This window comes from Passer montanus, unplaced genomic scaffold, assembly GCF_014805655.1.
Source record: "Passer montanus isolate IOZ18808 unplaced genomic scaffold, ASM1480565v1 scaffold45, whole genome shotgun sequence".
In the NCBI taxonomy this organism is placed as follows: domain Eukaryota; kingdom Metazoa; phylum Chordata; class Aves; order Passeriformes; family Passeridae; genus Passer; species Passer montanus.
The window spans coordinates 8401825-8426631 of NW_024369373.1; the positions used below are offsets into that span (position 1 = coordinate 8401825).

Sequence of the window (24807 nt, forward strand, 5' to 3'; positions counted from 1 at the left end):
TTATTGTTAAATATTTCAAATAAACAAGTAATAAAGTCTTTTCACATGTGGAATAAATTAAAAACTGCTCCAAAATATACATATACATATATACATATATACATGCAATGGATTTAAATAATCTGTGAAGCAGGATGACACTCAGTCTCTGCAGATCAAGTGTTACTGGCCTTCCCAAACATTGTGCTGGCAGTTAATGTTGATCTAAGAGAACTGGGGATGTTCTTATCACCCTCTATCCTCCTACCAAGCTAACTCCAGCTCCCTCGCTCCATCTTTTCCTACTCACTCCTGCACCATTTTTTCCTCTTCTTTCCCTTCACTTCCCCATGTCTGCCAAGCTGGGAAGGACATGGCTGATGCTCAGCTACCAACCAGTCCTATATATCCACCAGTACCCACGTGCTCCTCCCTGTGCAGAAGTGTCTCCATGGCAGAGACTGAGAGTCTTTTCCTTAAGTGAAGATATTATATTGCCTTCTTCACCTTAATCAGCCTCCAACAGACGTGGAATTATTTTTTATATTCTAACCTCCAGTCACATGTTCTGCAAATGTATCAAAGCATCTAAATGTTTTTGGGAAGGATGACAGAACAGATGGAATTCTTGCACAAACCTGTTTTCTTTTCACAGAAAAGAAGGCAAAAAAACCATATTTCTGACCTGGGAAGTTGTGCATGTGAGTTTGAAAAAACAACTCAACATAACCAAGAGCTGTAATTCCTATTCCCAGCATAATCTGCCTCATTGGAACAATGTGACAAAACACATCTCATTTTGCCTCCTCCTCAATGTCACAGACACATTACCTTCTGTCCTGCCCAACTAAAATTCCTCTGGGAATTCTGTGAGAGAAATTATTGTTATTATCTTCAGTTTGTGAAAACAGAGAGACCTATCCTCATTCTGATAGTTTGTTTTTTTTTTTTCCCCCACAAAAAAAGATTTGATAACATGCAGATAATATATTTCTTAAGCTATGTAAAGTAGGAGTAGCATTGTTACTGCTATGGTCATTCCAAGAGAGAAGCATGACAGGGTTCACAGAGACAGAAAATAAGTTTATTGCACTAGCATCAAAAAGCATCTTTCTCCCCACCTCCCAGCTCTATCAGTTGGCCTACCAAAAGGCATTACCCCATCATACGGGACTTAAACATCAAAAAGAACATTTTCTTGTAAAAACCCCAAATGTTCAAAACTCTGTCTGTACAGATCACATTCTTGACCCTGCTTTGACATTACAAAGCAAACAAAAAGCCAGAGAGCATTTTCAGATAAGGATTCCATGACATGGGTTTCCCTTGCACTGACCTACAACATCTTTTCCACAAGCTCCAATATCCGCCAACCTCAGCAATCCTGACCTTAGAGCCTCATTTCCAGCAGCTGCAAGGTTTGAAGCAGGATTTGATAGAGGACTTCAGCAAGTGAAACACATGAGCTGATGTACATTCTTTAATGGTGAAAATTAACTCTCCTTGTCATTCACAATAAATACACCTACTAAGGGCTTAACTTTTTTATTTATCATGTACAAGACTTGACAGAGCAGTACAACCAGAGTTTACCTCTGTATTATAGGATGATCAGATTGCAGCCATACAGCTAGGCCACAGTCCACCAAGATTTCCCTTTCAGAATGTTTGGATGGCCATTATATTCACAGAGGGACAGGAAAATCCACTGGTGATGGTGAGATGTCTGCTTCTCCCCCAGATCAGGAAAGTCCCAAGTTTAATGATGCCATGCCTCACAAAGCTCAAAGTACAGTTATGATCTGCAATAAATATCAAAATCTCCTAAATAAATGATTCGGAAAGTGCAGAGCATGGAAAACTGTGACTTGCTACAGAATTTTCAGTTAAAATCTGGTGAAAATGTGATGTCAATAGAGTATTATCAATCAGAGATGGGTGATCACTTCTCCAAGTATTCACAATCATACTGTATGTGATATGGTATGAATTCTGTTGACCTGGTCAAATTGCAAGTTTGGTCCTGAGTTTCGTTAAGAAAAGTCCCCTCCATCTACAGAAACATCATAATTCCGGAAACTGAACATAATTTATTTTTTACTGAGAATATAATTATATTGCTCCAGCCTTCTGTTAACACCTTTCATTTATGTGGTGATGTACATGGCTCAAGTCAAATGCATAGTTTGACACTGACATCATAAACGCTTCTTTATTGAGCCCTGTGAGTACAGTCACAGCTACCTGGAGGGTGAAATAGTATTATTAAGCAACATACAACAACAATACATAGCAATTTAACTGATTTACTTGTTTTCTAACAGTGCTGAAAGGGCAGTAAGGTCACCTGGAATGCCAGTGCAGGGCTTGATGGGTAGCTTTTATAGAGGCATTTCTTAATAACTTGCTATTCTTATAATAGCAATAAAAGTCTCGAATTGTAACAAATAAAGTAGCATTCTGGGTGAAATAATATTATAAAGTATGTTCCTTTGAAAGTTGTCTTTTCCATGTAACTTGGTTTTGGATTTATTTTTAACAAGGGGATTTGATATATTCTTCGACTGATAAAGGTCAAGGGTTCAAGAAACTCGGTCAAAGATGTTATCAGCTGGGAAAGCCATTTCCTCACATCAACACTGATAAAAACCCATCAGAAACCTGGCTGATACAACCCCTGCTCCAAAGAGCAGGAATGACCTTCTTTTGAACATCACTATAGTTGCACATCCCATCAAAGAAAATCTGATCTTGTGTCTCAATTCTTTTAATGACAGATAATTGCCTACAGAGCCCCCTCTGCCCAATGCTGAGTGAAGCCTTCACAATTCTGAACTGGACTCAGCACTGACTCAGGGGTTTTCAGCACACTTGGGACTGCAGGACAGTAGAATAAATAAACAATGCAACCAGCCCTACAGCCTGTCTTATCTCATCCTTGTGTTCACAGAGATTCTTGAAGGTGGTAATGTTTACAAACTGGTGAAATTTTCTTTCTTCTGCTTCCTGAGCTGTCAAAAAACATATCCTGGACAACCTAAGCAAGGAGATTACACAAATTGCTTATCACTTGTGGGAAGCAAGTCCCGTCTCATTGGCCAGCATACCTCTTTAATAAGCAATACTGCTAGTATTTTCACTAAATCTTACCCAATTCTCCTTACAGATCTATACGTGTATTTAGGGCTTTCCTTGTAAAACCCAAATGGCAAAACTCTTAAAAACACACAATTCACCTCTCAAAAAGCCTAAAGCTATGTATACACACACACACGTGTATATGTACACATATATCAGGAGCAAATCCAGCCTTTTACATTAGTATAGTATTTAGGAAACTCTACTCTTTGCCTTCCTCCTGGTACAGCAGCAGAACTAAATTCAGGCATATCAGGCAAGAGCCACCAGAGCATCTTCTGTCACTATGTAAGAAAGGAAGGTTCTAAGATCAGATTTCATGAGACCAACACCCTATTTCTCTCATTATCACCAACAAAATGTATCAGTGACACAGGACTGAATAGAAGCTGTTATAATGAAGTCTTTCTATTCACCCAGGATAGACACACAAAATTAGAAACATAACAAAGCCAATCTAGGTATTGTAACAGGTTTACAATATTTTTCCTTAGATATGCAGCAGAAGAAACTCTGCTTTAACATCCATAGGCCACTACCCTGCTGAACTGTGTGTCCTGGGTGAGTATCACAACATGCCTACAGACAAGCAAGAAAAAACAACATCTAAACACTCCAAACCCCACACTGGCACATTTTCAATTTTATAAAGCTGGACTTTTTTCCTTCCTTCAATACAGACCTCATGAGGAGTCAGACAAAAGGTTAGAAACACTGTATAACTGGAGACATGAAGCTTAGTGCTCTGTCAAACAAATTAGCCTTCAGTCTGAACTAAAGTGGCACTTGGGACACTTTGTGTCTTGGTCCTATACTTTGTTGGGTCAACAAATCAGATTTTTCACTCAAAGTTAAGATTTCATTTACTCACCACCAGTTTAAATAGGATAAACTTCTGAATCTTTACCAATCAGTTCTACTTTAACATAGCAGTCATCTCTAAAAAAAAAAATCAATAACTAATACAGAAAGGAAAAACAAAGTACAGAGTAAAATCTGTAAACAGGGCTAAAATGTTATTCTGTATTTTCCCTGTTTTTGTCATTTTATTTGCTTTCAGTGAAAGAAGTTTTCTGATGAAATTCTATGAAACTAGAATATGGTCCCTTTTAGAGGGGAGGGAAAAAGAACCTGAAGTCTATTAGGCCATGTTAATTTAACATGTTGTAACTCCTCCATGATAAAAAAGCTAGTAATTGATTACAAAACCCTGCTCATTTCTTCTTTATTTTTAAAATCTCTACTTAAAATATGAGCAAATGTGCCCATTTTCATTTATACAATGGAAACAGCCAGTATGGTTTAAGTTATCACCCGGTAATTTGGGCACATTAAACCCAATTCTCTGCCTTTTGTTTATTAATTCACTATGCCAGATATCACAGTTTCACTCAGCAACCCTCATGTTCTGGATGATATTGAAAAATGAGTCATGTTTGTCAAAGAAAGTTAAAAAAAAAAAAGGTAAAGAGGAAAAAAGTGTTGTTTATAGAAGCCAGCTGCTCTGGCTTCGGCGCCAGCAGCTCTTCATCCTGCTATTTTACGCTTGCAACCCCCACTGCCCCCACTGGCACAGGTACAACTAAATGTTGACTTCAATGCTTCAGAGAGCACTCAACTGATTCTGTACATGATTAATTGCCAAAGACATGGCTGACCATATGGAACAGAGAAAGCATCAAGTAATTCATACTTCTGTATATGATCATTTGGCCCCTGTTGTTTTAATGTACAGGAAAGAGCTAGTATAGCACAGACCTGGTGTCTTGCCCTTGACAGCCCATTAAGAAATCTCAAAGCACCTAGTTGAAGTTATGCTGTTGGCTTTTCAATAGCAGCCTAATAAAACAGAAGCAAAGCTTTCCAACTAGTCTTAAATCTTTCACATACAGTACATTAACCACTGCTGCTACAACAACTGGTTTCTTATGATAGGAAATGGGATTTGATTTCTAGCCTCTGCATACTTACTGAAAGCCTTTTTCTGACCTTTGGAGGGTTTACAAAATCATTGTTCGTTTTTCCTGCCATTTTCCCAGTTTCTTGCCATGGTGATCCTAATAGATTTGTTTAAGGTTCAGTACATTCTACTCTTACTAGCTGTTATATGCAAACTGTGCAATGAAGATAGGCTCACGGGAACTGAATGGAAAGAAATTATTATTAACTATTTTCTTTCTGAGATTCAGAGTAGTCACTGCAACATCTAAAACAATTTATTTTTAAGGAGCCTATAAAAGAAAACAAAAAATTCCTCAAAAGAAGCAATATACTAGCATGTGCTTTCTTTTATCAGACTTGAGACAAATCATCAAATTTCATTTGAGAAGGAAGGACAACTTATTTTAAAGCCGTAGTATTCTCAAGGATTTCTGACACAGACCTCAAGAAAAGAAAAAGGTGCAGTCTTGGAATATATGTCAGTATCATTAACTGTTCTATATTAGTTTTATCTACTGTTAACATCTTTTCAGTCATATGCAGTCAAAGAAAAAACATTTAAATAATGTTTCCCTGTCAAAACTCTTAATATGACAGTGCTAAAAAGTTAATCCCCATCCTCACAGATCTTTTGGCAGTTTTGACATACGTTGGCAAGGATGCATTTCCTGGCACCTTCCAACAGAAAATATTTACATGGAGTTTCTTGTTTGAGGATTTTCTATTTGAGTAAATGATCCTCATGATCTGAATGGTCTTATATGGGAAATTCTAATCATTGGACATTCATCAGTGGTAATTTCCCAGGCTGAGAATTCAGATAAGACTATTAATACTCCAACAAAACACAAGAATAATCTGCAAGTCAACATAAAACTCCCTAAGTATTCTGGTTATTGATTGACAACTTTCAACATAACATCACGGGGTTTAAGACAAAAATTATGTCTGTTTTTAAATAAAATATAAGGAATATAGAGTTTTACAAAATAAATTACATTTCTGTAGCATAAAAGGAATGGAAACTCAACTTGTTGGTGTGAAACCATCACCACAAAGATTATACATTCTCCCCTACCATTATATTCAATGGTGCACATCAAAACTAAACATGTACATAACCCAATTATAGAGCAGAATGCTTAAAGTCAGACATATGCTTAAGCTCTATATACAAGTCGACATGCATTAAAATGTAGGCAGCCCTGCCTGGCTTTGAGGTATTCACTGCTGACAACAAAGGATGAATACCTGACTTGATAGATGAGTAGTTTGACCTAGAAAAACCTACAGCGAGTAGATCACTTCGACATTTCCAAAGAAACTGTAGGTTTTGTCTGCACTAGAAAGTTGTTCCATTTATCTATACCTGTGGAGTTAAAGCAGTACATTTTCTAGTTATATGAGTTTAAAAGTCATAAATTAAACTAGGTTGAGTTTATTTGGAAATGAGCATTACCTTTATGCCTATAAAAGAATATTTATGCCAGGTCTCGAACCACATATTTACAAAAAAGGAATCCAAACAGAAGTAATGCCCAAGTAATTTTTGGTTACTCTGGCATGCCACAACTGAATAAATTTCCAATTGAGAGAAAGATATTCTTTTTACTGGATGATTTAAGCAGTTATGATGAGTCTCTGTAAGATATTCCATATGTAGTTACAAACTAAAAAATGTAAAAAGATCAACACTTTCAAAATATTTTTGCTGCACTAATTGGTTTGGCAGTGTTCTAAAGGTGAAGTATAAGCTACCTCATCATGAAAGAGCAACCAAACCACTTAAGATACTTGGAATAAGAGTGGCTTAGCATCTTCAGATGTATGGGTGACTGAAAGGTTACCCTTCAGCCACATTCTCCCAGAGCGTGGCCCCTCCACCTCTGAATCATCAATAGCACAAAGACTGAGGCAGGCCTAGCATGCATAGTGGATTATATGAAGTGTAAAACATTGTGGGGAAAAAGCTTTTGAAAGAAGTCAGGAAAAAGAAATCACGCTTGCAAGAAGATCCAGCTGACAGGCCAGTCCCTAACAAGTGAATATGTTTGAGAACATTGTGAATGCAAGAAAAGAACAAGCCTTTTGTTTCCAAACCTACAGTGTCTTTACCCCAACTGTTGCCTGCATGGCTGAACATATGTTTTCTGAACAAGAACTGAAGCAGAAAGTGTTCTTTGTTATAATTCACTCCTTTGTATACACCTCCCTTTTTCCATTTTGGTCACATGCAAACAGTAGTTACACCAAACACTTAAGTTCTGAAGGACTGCACAGCACTGTATGCTTCAGTGATCATCTGCTATTGCTGAAATCAGTTGAGCTAAGATGCACTACAAGACTCCCTTGGCTAATCTGCACTCTGGACAGCTTAGATTTTGCAGTGCTGAATCACGCTGAGTACAACCTGCACATGCTCACTCAGCCAGCACTCTGAATTTTCATCATCAACAATTACATGCAGTTCTAATAAGCACTGAAGAATTATACAAAAAATGATTTTATGCATTCAGAAGAACTCAAAAGAATACCCAGTAAGTTTCTTAGCATCTCAAAATTAACATCATCGACTATTATGAATAATTTAGGGTGGAGGAGAGAGGAGAGGAAAAAATGATGGGCTTCAAAGCCAGAAGTAGGTAATACTATCACACAGGCACTGAAATGAACTGAAGTTCAAATTAAATACTCATAATTTTACTGATTCTAATGAAATAATTCAAGACATGAACTGTTGCTTTGACTCATCTAATTTATACTGAAGCTCTAATACTACATATGAGCCTCTCTTGAAATATTTACAGATGCAAACTTGTACCAAAATCTCTGAAGTAAATCTCTGCTCTTTGTAGTACTCAAAATGAAACCTGGAATCTCTAAAGCTAACAGTAATAGTCACCAAATTTTTTTTAAACACATACAAGCTAAAAAGAAAAATGGAAAACAGTGAATGCTAGATTCTGAATTCATTATTACATTTTTATTTTTTAGTGTTTAATTACATGTCACATTGCTGGTTTTCTTGAACAGTACATCTCAGTATCTATTTAGTATGGAAAAGCCTAGAATATCAGTATCTTCTTCCCATCTCTGAAGCCACTACCTGTTGCCATCAAGCTACTTACTGCCTTAGTCACAATACCTTTTAACACACTGTCTGCTAAAATATAGTTGTGCAATAATTTGAAGTGTATTTCCAGCGTCATTAGTTTTATCGAAATAATTTAAAACAGAAAGCCAAGTTACAGAATGGGTTAAACACTGCAGAATGAAGAAGCTGCAAGCCACAATCAAATGAAACAGTGAGCCACATGTCCAGAAGTGCCTGTGGGCATGCTTTGTCTAAGACACATGCCACAGCAGAACAGCAATTTAGTACATATGCAAGATAACCACATACAGCTGAATCATATCTTCAAATGACATAAGGGGTTCACTACCATCCTCACAGCACACAAGGCACCAGGTCTGTGGATATCCCTGTGAGAATGGGATTCTCACCATGGTTTTTTCAAAAATGAGGTTTTGTCACACTTGGCTCAAGTAACAACTTCATTACCCGCAGTGACACACACACCATTGTGAAAATTTAAAATTCACAATCATTTAAGTGCAGCAGTGATACCAGCTGTCATGGTCAGTGACACCACGGCACACCATTGTGAAGATTTAAAATTCACAATCATTTAAGTGCAGCAGTGATACCAGCTGTCATGGCAAAACAAAGAGAACTGAGAGCACACTGCTGAGAAATAAAACCAAAACAGAGCCTGCTACACTACATGTATTTAATGTATGGGGAACATGACATTGCCAAGCAGCAAGGAGAGCACCACCAGATATTGCCACACCACCAGTGGCTGATGACAACAGCATTAGGTTATACACTTTTGTGGAAGCTATGATCCTCATTCCTCAACAGAAAACCAGGCTGTCTGATTTCAGAGCTTTATTCTCCTTCAGTTTTGTCACAGTACATAACTATATATGACATCAAACCATGGACTAGGTACTTCACATATGGGCCATGAAGATGCTGATGATGTGCAGTGTAAAATGCACAACAAAAACACAATGTACTAGCAAATTTTAAAAATGGTGGAGCTGACAAAGGAGAACAAACAGAAAAGCCTACTGATATAACTTACTTCAAACAGTTGCCCAAAATATGCACCATCACCTGTTTGATTTCAGTACCCACACTAAATATAGATTCCTTCTGAAAGAGCAAGGCAAGTACTTACTCTTAATTCTCTTGCATTCAGAGCACGTTCAGGAATAAAGTTTTGCACATGTCATTCTGACTAATTAGAGCATAAAACTACATAAACCTGTAATATATATATGCCACTTATACATGGACACTAATTTTCTACTACAAGTTATAAAGGGGAATATACCTTACTAGTATATAAAGACAACACAAATGTTGCAAGAAGAAAAGATAATAATGCAAAACTACAATGTTGAACTATAGTTAATAAGTCTGATCAAACTTTACATCCTGTAGGCTCAAAAGAAAGCTACACTTTTATTTTCCAGAATAAGAAAAATTAAATACACAAACCATAGCTTCTCCTAAATTAAAGAATATTAAAACTCCATCTAATCTTATATGTGTAAACCTATGTTTGTTGTATTGGATACACACCAGGATACCAAACACCCACAGTTACTGTTTAATTACATTCCACTTAATTTCAGGGCAGCACCATGGATCTGGAACATTAACCCAAAGAACACCCAGGCACACCTCCACCCCTTCCAAGGACACATCAATTCCCACCGAGCTTCTCATCCTCAGTTGCCAACTTCCATTCTGCCAAGAACTCAGGAATATCTATAGCTATTTCTTTTTCTTCTGAATGCAGTGTATCTGTAAAATATACATTTTATAAGGCTGTTAATGCCAACTGTAGGCAGCAATTGATTAGTCTGATTGAGCTGTGTTCCAGTAAAACACCATGCTACCACACTGAAGAAGATTGAATGCCCAACTAGTTGAAATTTTCACTACATCAAAAAAAATTATACAGTTTTCATTAACGTGACAGCATTCAATCAGGGAAAATAAACTAATCATCTGATTCATGTGCCCAACAAAGAAAACAAACAGTGTGATCACCAGATCAAACATACACAAACATAAACATTGATTTCTCTCCAAAACAAAAATGTGCTGCAGATTCTGGCTACTCAACAGAGATGACATTAGCATTATGTGCTCCCAAATTATAAAAATATAATTTGGAAAACAGACAATGCTGCTACAGCTCAGACACCCTGTAACAGTGCATTCTGTTACCCTGCACCACAACATTCCCAGCTCCTGCCTCACCACTCACCAACTCTTCCTTCTACAGGCACGTGAAACAAGATATGGGTTCTCAAGTTCAGCTGCAAAGTCCAACTTCAGAGAGAGGTCAGAGGTGGCTGACTAATCACCTCTGCACTCTTCCAGCAGGAACCGTTAATCCACTGGTAAAAAAGCAATGTCAAGGATGCATTAACACAAACTGCCTGAGCATCCCTAACAGACACATCCTGAGGACGTGCCACAAAGGACATGTTCTCTACGAGCCCAAAAAAGCTTTTGTATCTCCTTGGCTGCTGCAGAAATGAAAAATAGAAGTTTGTGGAGAAGGGTTTGATCTGGGCTCTCTCATAAAAAAACCTCTACTGTTAAAATACATCATGACAAGCTGTGCCAGAGCTCTAAAAAATCTCCACGTACTGTCACTGTCTACTGCTTCACCATGATGCTACAGGGCAAATCACACTTCAGAGCACACATTAGAGGTACAGCCTAGGCAAACAATCACCCGAACCATTCATGTTAAATAATAAATTTATTAATAAAAATATTTCTTTTAGAGAGGAAAACGTGCCATTTGATAAACTGGTGTCTGTCAGCATTAGAATTCTGGAGTTGGTGTTCTTTATTTTTTTTCCCACTTTTAAATTTTTCATTTAGGATGTCATTATGCAATCTTTTTATGTGTACCAAATCAATCTTCAGGGATAACTACATTCCTCTAGGAAAAAAAAAAAGTTAAAACATTTTCATTAGGATATGGACTGCTTTTTAACAATATTTGACTATTTTTTCCTATTCAGCAACAACTCTGTCAAGACTGCATGCTGAAAGACTCATATTTACTGCCATCTTAAATGCTATACTTTTCTTTTTGTTTCAAGAAATTTTTTTCTTAAATATTTATTAACAGCACTCCTTAAATATCAGACTATCACTATGTTTTTGAGTTCTACATCTTTTAAGGTTGCCAGATTTCCTCCTGTTTACAACTAGTCAAATCAATTATTGCCATACTGGAGAGATAACTAGATATAGTAAGTTGCTCTTACTAGAGATGTAGTGGAAGAAAATTAAAACCCAAGACAAAAACGTCTCTGCCAAAAGCCCAAGAGCATAGCAGTTATTAGGAGAAAAATAAGTATTTTGAGAAACATTTATGAAAACTTGTCACAGCATTTCCATTTAAAATAGAAAAACCAAATACTGTGAACTTATGTTCATATTGAAGAGTTTTCATCCTGAGAAAAAAGTGAGATATCCCCCACAAATGGCTCCATTTATAACCCTGTGCAGCAATTAAAAGCATGACTTCAACATTTTTGTTGTTATTTTGGCTTAAAAAGCCAACTAAAAGTGACAGCCAAAAATTACCATCATCACTGGGTTTGAAATCATGTGAAATCTTGCATCTCAGGGCAAATTCTAGATAATCAAAACAACCTGTAATATTTAAATATATTTCTTCCTTTGTACATTGGTGAAAGGCAGGGAAAACACTTCAAACTCCTGAAGCCATTTCAAAAGGCTATGCTTTGTTAATTTTTAACTGATTAAAAGCACTGAGAATACTATTTTAATTTGACATTTTTAGAAAGTCTTAATTTTAAACCTATTCATCAACACAGAAACAGTAGCTGGCAAATTGTTATGTAAAGGGTTTGGGGTGGAAAAGAGCAGTTCCAGCTTTGTTTACTACTTTTCAGGCTATCAGGAACAGAAGGAGAAAAAGCTTCTTCATTTTGTATTATTTGAGGTGAATCCATTAGCTCGGTTAAAAAAAAAGAAAAAAGAAAAAAAGCATCACAGGTCAAAAGAACAAAATGACACACAAAATCCATTGCCAAACTGGCTGTCGGTTGGATGCACAAGAGTAATGCTAAACAACTGTGGTATGGAGACAAAATATGCTTTCTTTAGGACACTTTTACAATAAGTTATTTAAGCCTTGTGAACAGCCTTGCCTTGCACCCACCCCTCACACATTAATGAAAACAAAGGGGGCCCATTTACATTGTAACCCCGCAGTGGGGTTAAGCATGTGACCTTAAAGTATGGTGCTCTTGTGCTCAGTGGAAAGGTTCTTGACAATATAAACAAGAATTACTGCTGTTAGAGAAAGGGAAGACAATTAAAAACAATCTAGGATGCATGTTGTACAGCTGTTCAAGTTACAGCTACGGCTGACCCCTAAAGATGCTACAGGTTTCACTTCAGAAACTTAGGACATTTTACTTTTATTAAAGTAATCCTTCAACAAAAACTGAATTCAAGTGAAAAACATGAGGTTTTAGATGAGTAACACAGTGAAAATTATGTATTGCTGGCAAAACATGCCATCACTGCAGTTAAAAAGACGTTGTGGTCTGCACATCTCTTTCCAATACTTAAGCTTGCCAACAGCTGAGCAAAAAGGAAATCTCTGTAATGAATGCTAAGAGAACCTGTTGAGAGAAAAAACACTATTCTTGAAACAAATGAGACTTTGACAGGTCAAATCACAATCAAATCTGTTTCACAGACCTTTGTACCCAAGCAAAAAAAAATCCAACTGGGTGATTTCAGCAAAACTCTGCAGGCGCAGTGGCCCAAAATAGATCAAATTGCAGGACCAAACAGCCACAACATTTTTTTAAGCTTAATTTTGGATACCATTGATTCCAATGCAATAAAGACAGGCTGCAATTATGGTCAGTAGTTTCTTTAAACATGCCTACAAATTTTCTAATAACCAAGAAAATACTTAAATTTTAAAGAGCAAATGATAGAACAATCTTTTTTTCCCATCAGTCACTAAAACTAATTGACCTAATATTGTCCTTAAAAAATTGGGTTAGAGAAGAAAAACTTCTGAGAAAATAACAAAGATCTTGGCTAAGTTTCATAAAACCACAATTTTCCTGTCTGTTTGATCTTTGTACAGTCAGCATAAGCCACTGAAACTCCTCCACAAATGAAAGGCATTCATGGGAAGCCATCAGAAAGCATTGCTTGTCCTCTGGGACCCAGGACAATAAAAGAAAAGTTTGTGTCTGCCACGTGGGCCTACAATTCAGCTTAAATGAACAAACCATTGCAATATCCTTCAGCTTTGTGAAAACGATACTTCCTACTTTTTTTGGAAGAAAGGAAGTCATATATAAACAGAACAAAGGGAAGAGGCAACACAAGTAGAGCCTCTCATAATAAATATTACAGTGAAAGTTTTGCTCATCAAACCAAGATTAAAAACATATTTTAATCTCCCAAGTTTTATGCCTTTGATGTATGTTCAAGAGGAAAGCTTATATATTTTGTAAGATTTACAACATTTCTAGTGGGAATAGCTTCGTATTTCAGTTTTTTCCCCCTCTTTCTGAAATTGAGAATGTATGGGCTTGATTCTATCCCTTAATGCTGTGTCATATCAAACACTTCTATAGAGAACAGAAGTTAGGATGTCCTTTGGACATTTTTCCTCCACAAACAGGCTAGTGTTCTATGGAACAAAGCACTGCAAAGTCATTATAATACTGTAATGGTAACCTATGCAACAATTAAATACTTCTTAAAATGCCAGCTTTCCTAGACCACAGTAAAGTTCAAATATTTGCATTGAACTCCATAGCATAGAGAAGCACTAAATTGCATTTCCTTGTGGTGCTAAAATTAGGAGAATTTGGGTGTATAGCTTCAGGAAAAAGAGTAGTAATTTATTATCTGTAATTTCACCACTACATGCCCACAACAGCCTGATATGACACACGAAGCCTTAATTTTCAGAATTACTACACAAAAAGCATAAACCTTATACATCAGGAGCTCCCTTTGTAACATCTTCTGTTGAGTTTTGCACGATTTTCTTGACCTCCCATACAACCTTTCTGGGCAGCTTTCCTTGCTCTTTCTTGACACAGCACTCATTGCTATGACAAAAGAACCTACTCTTAAAATCACATTTTCTTGCTGCAACACAGTCAAACAGCTGCTCTTGTCCACAGCCTCAGGTGAAGGCAATGCCAAATACATCAATGATCCCCTCAGATGGTATGAGGCAAAATAGGTGAAAGTTTCAGTCTAAGCAACAATGAAAGAGTGGGCAAGCACACTCTCCCTGGTCTTGTAATGATTTTGGCTTTGGTTTTATCTACAAAACATTAACTTCGGAGGGCATCATCAGAAATTCTCAATTATAGTTTCACAGACACCAAGTCAGAAGAGCAAAGGTGAAACGTGCCAGAATTATTATTTTAAGCAACTATTACAGTGAAGATAACTGTACTGTATATTGGTAGGACTTAGTTTAACAATATTTAAGGAAGATCTGTTAACTTCAGAGAAATATTAAACTGCTGTGAAACTGTTATAAATGAAGAAAACACTGGGTAGTAGACAGGTGTGTACTCAGGAGGTGGAAAGAAGAAAATGGGTGAGGGAGGAGGTGACAGAATCTTCCCAGGGCTGTGTCAGCCTCTGGGGAGCTGATATAAAGACTCCTCTCCTCTGTGCCATTCCAAAGGTACATGGACCACATGTACTAGAACTCAAATCCTTGCCACATCTTTCCAAGCACTCCCAATCAGCCCATTTGATTCCAAAGATACACAAAAGAGAGATGCAGAAAGTTGTGCAGAAATGGCAACTTGCAGATAAAGAAAAAAATGGAGGAGGCAGAGATTTCAAGGACAGCAAGAACCCACCACAACAGATTGTCTTTCTCAAGGAAAATAAGTGAAATGCTGTAAGAGAAGAAAGGGATATTCTACCAGAAAATTAATATAGATTTTAACTTAGGAACAGTCAATAAGAGATTATTTCAACACTATTAGAAAAACAACATTAAATTTATAATCAGAAGTGCCAAAGCTGGAATTACACCAAAGAAACTTCAAGGAGCCTGACAGGGAAGACAGGTGTCTTGTCAATAAACACTGTACCAGAAGAAGGTTCAGACACAACTTCTCAAGTCATTTGCCCAAAGCAAATAGCAAGCAAATGAAAGTGTGAGGAATAATAGGATTCTTGTCTCCTACTCTCTATTTCCCTTCATGTTGCCATATGGTATCCATATCTGGGAGGATAAGCAGTACTTTGTACCCTGGTGTTTCAGTTTTCATGACACTTTACAAGTCTCATTGCTCATTTCACCGCTTTCCACGAGCTACTCCTTAATGACACCCAGCCATTGCTCCCTTTGCTTTCCTGTAAAAACAACATGCTCAGGAAATAATGAATGTGTATTTGTCTCTTTCAAGTAACTGCAGCTCCGTTTTAGCCATTTACTTTGCAATAAACTTTTTAAAGAGAGCTGCTTTTCTTCCCAATCAAAAAAAAAAAAAAAAGGCTGTATATCTTAAGGGTCACAATACACTAATTTTTTTAAAAATATACAAAAAATATCCCATAGCCTCACTTCTGACCTATGATCTACATTAACTCCTCCACCTCAGCAAAGAAAAAATTAAATCACAATGCAACAACTGAGCACTCCATAGTTCATTTTGACTTTTCAGCCCAAACAGAAATATCCAGTGACTGGTATAGTTCACAAAAAGGACTATCAAATTGCTGCTAATGTAGAGTTTCTACAAAGCATACTTTGCTAGAGGGAGTTACTTAAGAAGTAGTTGTGGAAAGAAGAAAGAGTTGTCCCAGAGAAGAGGAGTGTAATCTTATTAACAACAGCACCAAGTCCCAGCTGAAAGAAGCACCTGACAAGGCAGAACTGTTTTGTCTCCTCTGAGTGCAAATAGTGGACTCCAACCACGGGACAAGGCTGAGGGAAAAGGAATCCTCCAGAGCTGGAGGCCAGAAGCATGCCTCAGGAAGAAAATAAACCAGTGATAAAATGACTCAAAGGGTTACTCTTTGGCAGGGAAATCTCTCTCTCTTATTCTTCCTCGGTGCCCAACCTGCTGCGTAGCCTATATGAGAAAATTCTGCATTTTTCTGCATGACAGTAGCCTCTGAAGCAGGTATCAAAACTTATGTTTAAGAAACAGAACTGTAGACTCAAAATATTAAGATACTTTAAGGCAAGATAAGGCAAAGCTTCTGAAAACAAAACCTTGTTCATAATCAATTAGGAGAAAGGAAATTCCTGGGAAATTTTAAGTTTTTCACCTCTCCCCAAACCCCAGATTTTCACAGAATTGTAAAGTGGATTCCATTCAGAAACTATTGCAATTCTCTGGAAACTATCCTGAAGGCTACTTTTCTCTATGGTTAGAAAAGTGTGCTACAACATGGTCTAGGAGAGATATTATAAAATTTTCACCTCAATATGATAAACTTGAATATGAAAAACATACACAGAAATACAAATTAGATTTTTTTTTTCCTAACAGTACAATAAAATTAATATAGCAAAGGGAAAAGATTCATCACTTTTCATAAGAATTCATTCGCCCTGGGAATTTTTTCATCTGTCCTCTCCTTTACTTAGCTAGACAGAAAATAGATTTTGCTGGCTATGTTTAATTTCCACAGCTGTCACTGTGATCTAAAACATTTATATTGGAGCAATCACATTTATCCTCAGGAAACCAGGAACTGTTCTAACACTGGATAGTACCAGTTCTAACACTGGATAGTCTATCTGCTGTCTTCTGATCACAGTGGTGTCTTAGATTTAGGAGATGTACAGTGCAAATCAGCAGCAAAATATTTTTTGATTAAAATTTATTTGAAAAATGCAATTAAACAGCAAAAATGAGATGAAACAGCAAGACTTGACATGGTTTATGCATGCTTATTGACTGGGTTAGTAAAAATGTAAGGCAAAAGTAGGTGTAAAATGAAAACAGGATATTCTTATTTCTGATGTAAATCTCAAAGCATATTTTAATGTCTAGTAATGCAACAATATAACATATATTAATGTTTTTAATTTGAATGTATAGTAATGAATTAATTGTATAGATTCTCATTATGGAAAAAGTCCCCAAAAAAGAGCATCACAGGTAACAAATTCATAGCTGTGCTTGTAAGTCACATTACTTACTTAAACCATTATGCAAATTTTCAAATTGATGTTTTCAACAAAAGATTACAGCACTTCTACAAGTATTTATGGTTCAACCCAAGAAAATAAATGGTTGTTTGTGATAAATGTAAGAAGGAATCCAAAATATTTCAGCAGGACTACCAGAACTCTAATGTACTATATATTTGTACAGAACATAATCTTCACTTTGAAAACAGCCAAGTACATTGTTCTAGCCATACCAGCGAAATCAGTAAACAACTTTCTCCATCTGTCATGAAGCAAATCTTATTTAGTAAGCTGGTTATTATTCTCAGTCTTTAGTTGTCTGTTCTTTCTTTTTTGACTGCTACCCACTAATTTATTTCCCTCCCTCATGCTTTTTTTAAATTTTTTAGTATTAAAAATGGATTTACACAAAACCAATAAGAATTTTCAGTAAAAATATATTCTGCTTTTAATCAGGCAGTTCATCACTTAAGATTTCACACATACACACTATTGCAAATGCTCTATCTGCAGACTTTCAAGCTCAGTGTTCTGCTACTGTGAGGCCATAACGTAACCAGTCCACAAGAAAGCTGATTCAGGACTATGTCAGCAGACAAAAAACTACTTTTGTGACACATAAAGTGAAATTATACAATTGCACAGAACTCCCATTTCTAATATCATTTATATTAGTAGTTTACATATTTAATATCCCCAGAGCAAGACCCTATTAAATGCTGCAGCCAAGTTTAAGAGAAGAAAATTCAGATCATCACATTAATACCTTCAGTTCTTTTATCCCTAGCATTCTTTGCACTTCCAAGACTCTTTATACTTCCATTATATTTATTCCTACTTCTCTCACTTGATTATTTGTTACTCCCTCTTTTCTGCAACTCATTTCCTCCCAGTTTCTTACTCTGCTCACAAAACCACTTTGACCTTTAATTCTGCCTCCTACTGAACTACTTCAAATGCTTTCAATACATTTTGTGGTGCCAGACTACTCACAAAAGTAGGGGAAAAAAAGTTCCTAAGGATAAATGAAACTATTAAAATGGAAGTGAAACATTAAAGGCACAAGGAATGAAGCCAGTGTAGTATTTAGTATTTCCACTAACCACAGGCCAGCAGTTGAATGGTAGTCAGCACTTAAGCAATCTTATAACAGAGAAATCATGTAGGAAGCCACAGTGCAGTGTGCAGCATTCCCCCTGGAGCATGTACAGGAAAAAAGTACCCCTAAAATTTTAGCATGTCTGCTTTTTATCCCACAACATAGGAACTAATTGCCCTCAGTGTCTGAGCTGGATTCCTTGCATGCTGGAGCAGAACAAATACTACTTTCTCACCTATCCGTCACAGCAAACATGAAAGATGATGACAAAAACAAACCAGCTAATCTTAGCACCTCACTGAGCTCAGAGCAAAACACCAGGCAGCAAAGCAGAGAGAAACCCAGCACACACAGACAGTGAAACAATCATCAAATGAGTGGCCAGACAGGAGCAACTGGCCTCTGTGCTTCCACTCACCCAACCACCATCCTATCTGCTGCAGAGCAACATTAAAACACCCACAGGTTTGGTACATAGGTTAAACGTTTAAGAATTGCTACAATATGCTTCATTTTTCTAGCAGACTGCAGGACTTCACCCAGCAATTCAGGCATGAAGCCCGTTCTGGTAACTGAGTTAAAACTGAGCTTTTATACACCAGTGAACTCGGGTCCCAGCTCTGCAAGAGACACTGTTAACATTTGTTCAGACTAGTCTGACGCTCAGTTTTCTTAAAGCAGCAATTCAGGAGCAGTTATGCCTCTACTAGAAAAGGCAGAGGAAGGCTTATCACACCCTGATACAGCCTCCAAGGTTGGCATCATTTGAGCTGAGAACAATCTATAAGCTCAAAACATTGCCCCAGCCAGACAAGCCACTCTCCTGGTTTTGGCTTCCTAACTTTATTTAGTGTTTCCTTTGCTCTTTGACCATTTTCCTTCTTTATGTGCAAGTCCCAAACACTGCTGAGGGCAGTGCTGCACCAATTAAAAAAAACCACCAGTGAGGGAACTTTTGCAGGTCTTCCATCATGCCCACACTTTTCCAGATTTGGAATGACCACAGCCTGAAGCAATCTCCAGGTGGAACGTGTACCTCAGACTCAGTTGAGGAATGTGCTATGGTCAACTTTAGAGAAGGGAGCAAAGCCAGTGTCACAGCACTCTGGTGTACACTGGCAATGGCTGTAAGCACTGTAAAGGCTTTGCAGGTGGACACTCAGCAAACCTGGACACATAACTGAATTCTGCTGGAGCTGGGGGAATCATTACAGGAGCCCAGAAATGTGCGAAAAACAAAACAGCAAAAATCCTTTGGTGCTTCCCTCTCAGTCAGCTCCAACACTTTAAAGAACACAGAAAAACACAAAAAAACCCCACAGAATTTCAAGAGAGGACTGAAATATTAGGGCAAGGGTAACTTCTGCACAGCCACAGCCTTTGAAACAACTGAAAGTTTTTATAGCTCCTCAATTCTGAAACCACAATGACCGGGATACAGCTGGCAGCAGGACAAGAATCTCTGCAATACCTCCACATCACCTGAAATGACAGCCATATATATTTATACCTCATAAAGTGTGTGTTTATATGTATACATACACAAATATATATATATGTACACACATTTATAGTCTTTAATAAATCTTTCTAAAAAGGTTTAGAATGAGACACAGGTAGGTATCTACTTTTTCACAGGCTTCAGTAGAGAGTATCTTCTTCCATGTGCTTTTTACTATTTTTTTTTTGTGGTTTTGAGATTTTAATTATTTTTAAATAGAGGATTTCTGGTGGAGCTGTTCAGTGCAAAGAGAACTTATGTTCTAATGTCTACAGCTCCAAAGGACTTGGGTCCCTAAGAAAGAAGCATGCTCCTCTTCTCTCCTCACCCCAAACTGTCTCAAAATAATTTTCAGATAAAACAGAGATTGAAACAACCTTTTGGAGGAAAAAAAATCAAAGGAAAAAACACTGAAAAAACCCAAACTCCAAATAAAAGAATGTACCTTTGACCTCTGGTAATTCAAATAGAGTGTTAATCACCAAAGGATTAACACCCTCTGTATTATAAATAACACAACCAGTCATCAGGAAATTATAACACCCCATATAATCAAGAAACACTGAAGTCTATAATAGAACTATGTCCATGCAGAGGGATGAGAAGTACTAATATGAAAAACTTAACACATTGTATCAGTTAAGAGAGATTCTTCAACTTCAGGCATTATGGGGAGCAGCTTAGTTCTTATATAGGCAAATATTTGACCCTCTATGTGTGTACATGGCTGTATACATATATATATCATCCATGTGCCATATAAACACACAAAAAATTTCACCAGCCTTAACCACACATGCATTTTTTAAATGTTAAAAATGTTAAAAATCTATGTTAAAAAATCTATGCATATATCATATCCTTAGGTTTTTCTGAACAACTTTATGTATGTGAAATCAAAAGAAAATACTTTTCAACATACTTCAAATAGTTTTCTGCATTCAACATAATTATTTTTTGCTTAAAGATTATTTCTCCCTTATTTGATTATCTCTCCTTTATTTTAAATGTAGTATTATTACAGCACAGAGGTATCAATGAAGAGAATTCTACCAAAACACTAAGTTTTTTAAAGGGTTGGGTGAAAAAAAATCAAAGAAATCACTACCCACAGTATGTGGCTTTGAAGGAGACACACAGCTACACCCTTATCTTCTGCCATCTTCCCCATAACCACTTCCCACTTGCAAAGCCTCTCCATCCTATTTTCTCTCAAACCACACCATTCCTTTTTGCCTGAGAACCTTTGCCATCCTTTCCTACTTTTTCTCAGCCTCCAAAGCTCTTCCTGCCAAGCTTGTTTTCTATTCCCACTGTACCCAAAGGTCCATTCCACCCACACACTCGATTTGAAGGTTGGAAGCAGTTCTGCACTGACTCCAGAGCTGCTGTCCCAGGAGTCCTCACTCACCTCACCTTCAGTCCTGCCATTCTGCCCAGACAAGGCTCCCAACCCTCTTCCCTGTTTGCACTGGCACCTGCTGTCACCCTCCCCTTGGCCAGCTGCAGCTGCTTCCCCAGCTGCTTCTTCCCCACACCTTACTATTCCAGAAACCTGGGAGGTAAGTAAACAAGTCACATTAACAAACCAAACAACTGAGTTCAAATTACTTTAACTTGTAATAGTATTTTCTACTGAGACTCAAAGATCAGTGGAGAAAAGATCCACATTCTCACAATCACACTGCCTTAGTTTACTTTTTTCAAAGAACAATAAAATAATGTAGAGTCATGGAATCTGGTGACACATCTACAGGCAGGCAAGCCAAGGCTGGGATGAAAATGGACAGTTCTTGCCATGTATAAAAATCTTAAACTTAGATGGGGATAAAAAGAAGAGTTGACTTTCTCAGTTTGAGAAGCATTTACAATCTAAACTGCATTAGAATTTCCTCTTTAAATCTTTAGTGAAAAGGACACACTCCTTTAGTTCACTTCCTCCCGTTGCACAATAACTATCAAATCTTATCTTTTTCAAGCCCACTATAAAAATCCCACAGAATTTCTCCAACATTTTGTCATTCCACAACTATGAAATACAGTTTCCAAACGAAATACACTTTAAAGCTGTACCATGAGAAAAAGCACAGCTTAATGAAGTTAACTAAGCTGATTAAGCCATGCTCTTTCACCTACTACAGGAAGTATTTAGCCCTGGAGCCATCCTAAAGGCACCTCGCACAGCGTATGACATGTTTTCCAGAGATACTGTATATATTTAGTCACTGTGGAAGGGGAAAAAGCAAACACCCTATATGTCAGCATGCCAACAAAAGAACAGAAGGAGTATCAGCTGATAAAGCAGCTGTTTACATCTCATTCTTGACTGGAAGGCAGGTATTACATTACAAGGGAATAGACAAAGTTAAGAGAACAGTATCCCACCACCTCAGATCTGACTGTTATAAAATAATTTAAGTAGGAACACATTCTCCACAAATCCTGATCATTGATATTATTACTTGGATCTTTGTAAGTTAACAAACTCAGACAAACTGAATTACAGCAGCTTTATTTTAAAATAATTAAGAATAATTTTTCTCCTTTGTTGTATTTAAATGTATTTATATCATTAAAATAATTCTTTAAAAATTTCAATCCTTTAAAAATCTACAAAAGCAATTTCTAAAATAAAGACATAGCAGTATTCTTATCTTGGCTTTTCCTGGTACAGGAAAGGCTGCTGCTCTGTGTCTCATAAAGATTTCTGGCAGAGTGAGAAAACCTGGTCAGTATCAGAGTCTTTCCTGGGACCTGTCTGCAGTGTCGACAAGCAGCTAAGCTGAATATTAATACACTCTCCATCATCAAAAGCTGTTGCATACCCAAAGGATGAAAAATATTTTAATCAGCTTTCAGCTTGTCTAGTAGAAGTCAGTTTATTCCTTTGGGATTATACATCTATGTGCTCAATTTTTGTCTTCGCACTCTCTCTCCATACATATTACTTTTGAAACTACCAGCAAGGAGCCTAAATCTGCTGTTTTGTTGGGAAAAGCCAGCTAATGCTGTGATTCAATTACAGTACTTTACATTAAAGAAGAAAATGTTGAAGATGAAAACCAAAGAAAAAACTTGAGAAAACAGCCCTGTTATCAAGTTCTTTAACATTAGGATTTCTTAAAGAAACCAGCGACACTTTTTCGGTTTTGTTACTCCTCCTCCACAAATTTTAAGAGTTTTCAAGACTGGTTCATCTGTTGTCTTCCCCATCTTTTCCTCTCCCTAGTAATTACTGCAAATTCACAATTCCTTTAGCATAACAACCACCAGTGGAATTGACCATGAACGGATAAATATTTTATAAGTATGTGTATCAAGTATGTCTTACATGAAACCAACAAAAGATAGTAATGGAAAAAATGTTTTCAAGAGCCTTGACTGTACAAGAGTACCTGCATGGCAGCCTCTCCTTTCTCTGAGGGACAATGCCAGCCCCTGTAAGGTTGCATTAATGAAGAAAACACCTACAGGAGAAGACTTTGAAAGTGGGAAATATTAATAATCTTAATTCTGTTTATTTTTAATCCTTTTGAAAGCATCATAACATTTCAGACTAGGACCTAGTCTGGATTTGCATTAGTCTTTGCTTTGAGCACCTACATAAATGCAACACAGATCTAATTTCATCTTGCCTTAGCCCTGCTTCCTGGGGATAGATGCATTACCTCTGGACATGCAACACCATCATTCTCTTTCCTCTTGCCCATAAGAGAAGACATGGAGAAATGTAAGGCTCTGCTGATTTTCAGATTTTCTCATGGAAACCTGAAGAGTACAACGTCTGTGTGGTACTACACAGCATCAGCATCAACTGGTTTGTACAGGCTAATCTTAAAATTATTTATATTGCCCATCAGCAACACAACCAATCATTATTTCTGAGCAAAAGAGTGAATTCTGTGGTCCTACTACTGCAAATTATTTCAGCACAAAAACTTCTTTTTCATGAAATGGAAGTACGACATTGGACAGAAGGAAACCAAAAGGATCACAATGAGTTAACTTACTCTGCCATGTAAAAAAAAAATCTTATAATTCAGTTATCCAAGCTGAGTCCCACCACAACATCACAAAACAATTGACCTTCTAGCTAGCTGCTGAAGCTCTAATCCATTAGCATGTAGGACACAGCTTGAAGATGGAGCTAAAATGTAATTATTAGCAGTGTGTATATGCATACATATATACCCAGACACATAAAAATAATCACTTCAGTTTATTACACAATGATATTGATCCCTAGGCAGCTAAACAACATGAACTGATGCACTGTTCCCAGCTATTAACAGTGCACTTTGTGGATCACTGCATGCTAAGCACAGAGCTGGATTCATCTCCAGCACAGCTCCACTGCTGCCATTCCTGTCCCCCAGCAACAATCCGGCCTGATTCACAATCCCCTTCATCATTCTACTCTATTACAGAGATCCAAAATGAGTCCTACGAAAACTACTCTGATTGTGATAAACAACCACATTATTTTACTGGAATAATTTAAAAGATTTGCTACATTTAAACTTTATATTAGTGCCTCTGTTGTGAAAATTACATAGAGTTCAGATTGACTAGCAGTCCAAGGAAAACTGCCAAAATCTGATGTTCACTTGTAACATCTGAGAAAAGCCAGTAATTATCTTCCTACGGCAGAATAGTAAACATTATTATATCTACAGCTTCAGGATCATTAAGCAGAAGCATGTGTAGTGACAAACAGAAAGTGCAAAAAAGATTCAAACAAAAGCTCCTGAGAACAAGACCTGGGAACTGCCAGGAGACAATCAGGGTCAGCCAAAACACAGTAAGCTCTTTCTTAAACAGACAAAATTTGCTCATCTGAAAAAAAAAATAAAAAAAAA

The 24807-nt window shown here is 37.1% G+C and overlaps 1 protein-coding gene across 3 annotated transcripts in view; it reads right to left on the bottom strand.

Annotated features, from left to right (window-relative positions):
* Positions 1–24807, bottom strand: part of FTO (FTO alpha-ketoglutarate dependent dioxygenase) — a 227421-nt gene that overhangs the window by 129567 nt on the left and 73047 nt on the right. Inside the window, exon 8 of one of the 3 annotated variants that reach the window (XM_039721232.1) lies at positions 1703–1781. The exons of the other annotated variants lie outside the window; for them this stretch is intronic. Coding sequence (XP_039577166.1) covers positions 1764–1781 — 18 coding nt within the window. The 3' untranslated portion in view covers positions 1703–1763. Of the gene's footprint in view, positions 1–1702; positions 1782–24807 lie in introns of those variants that run through there. 3 annotated transcript variants of the gene reach the window in all.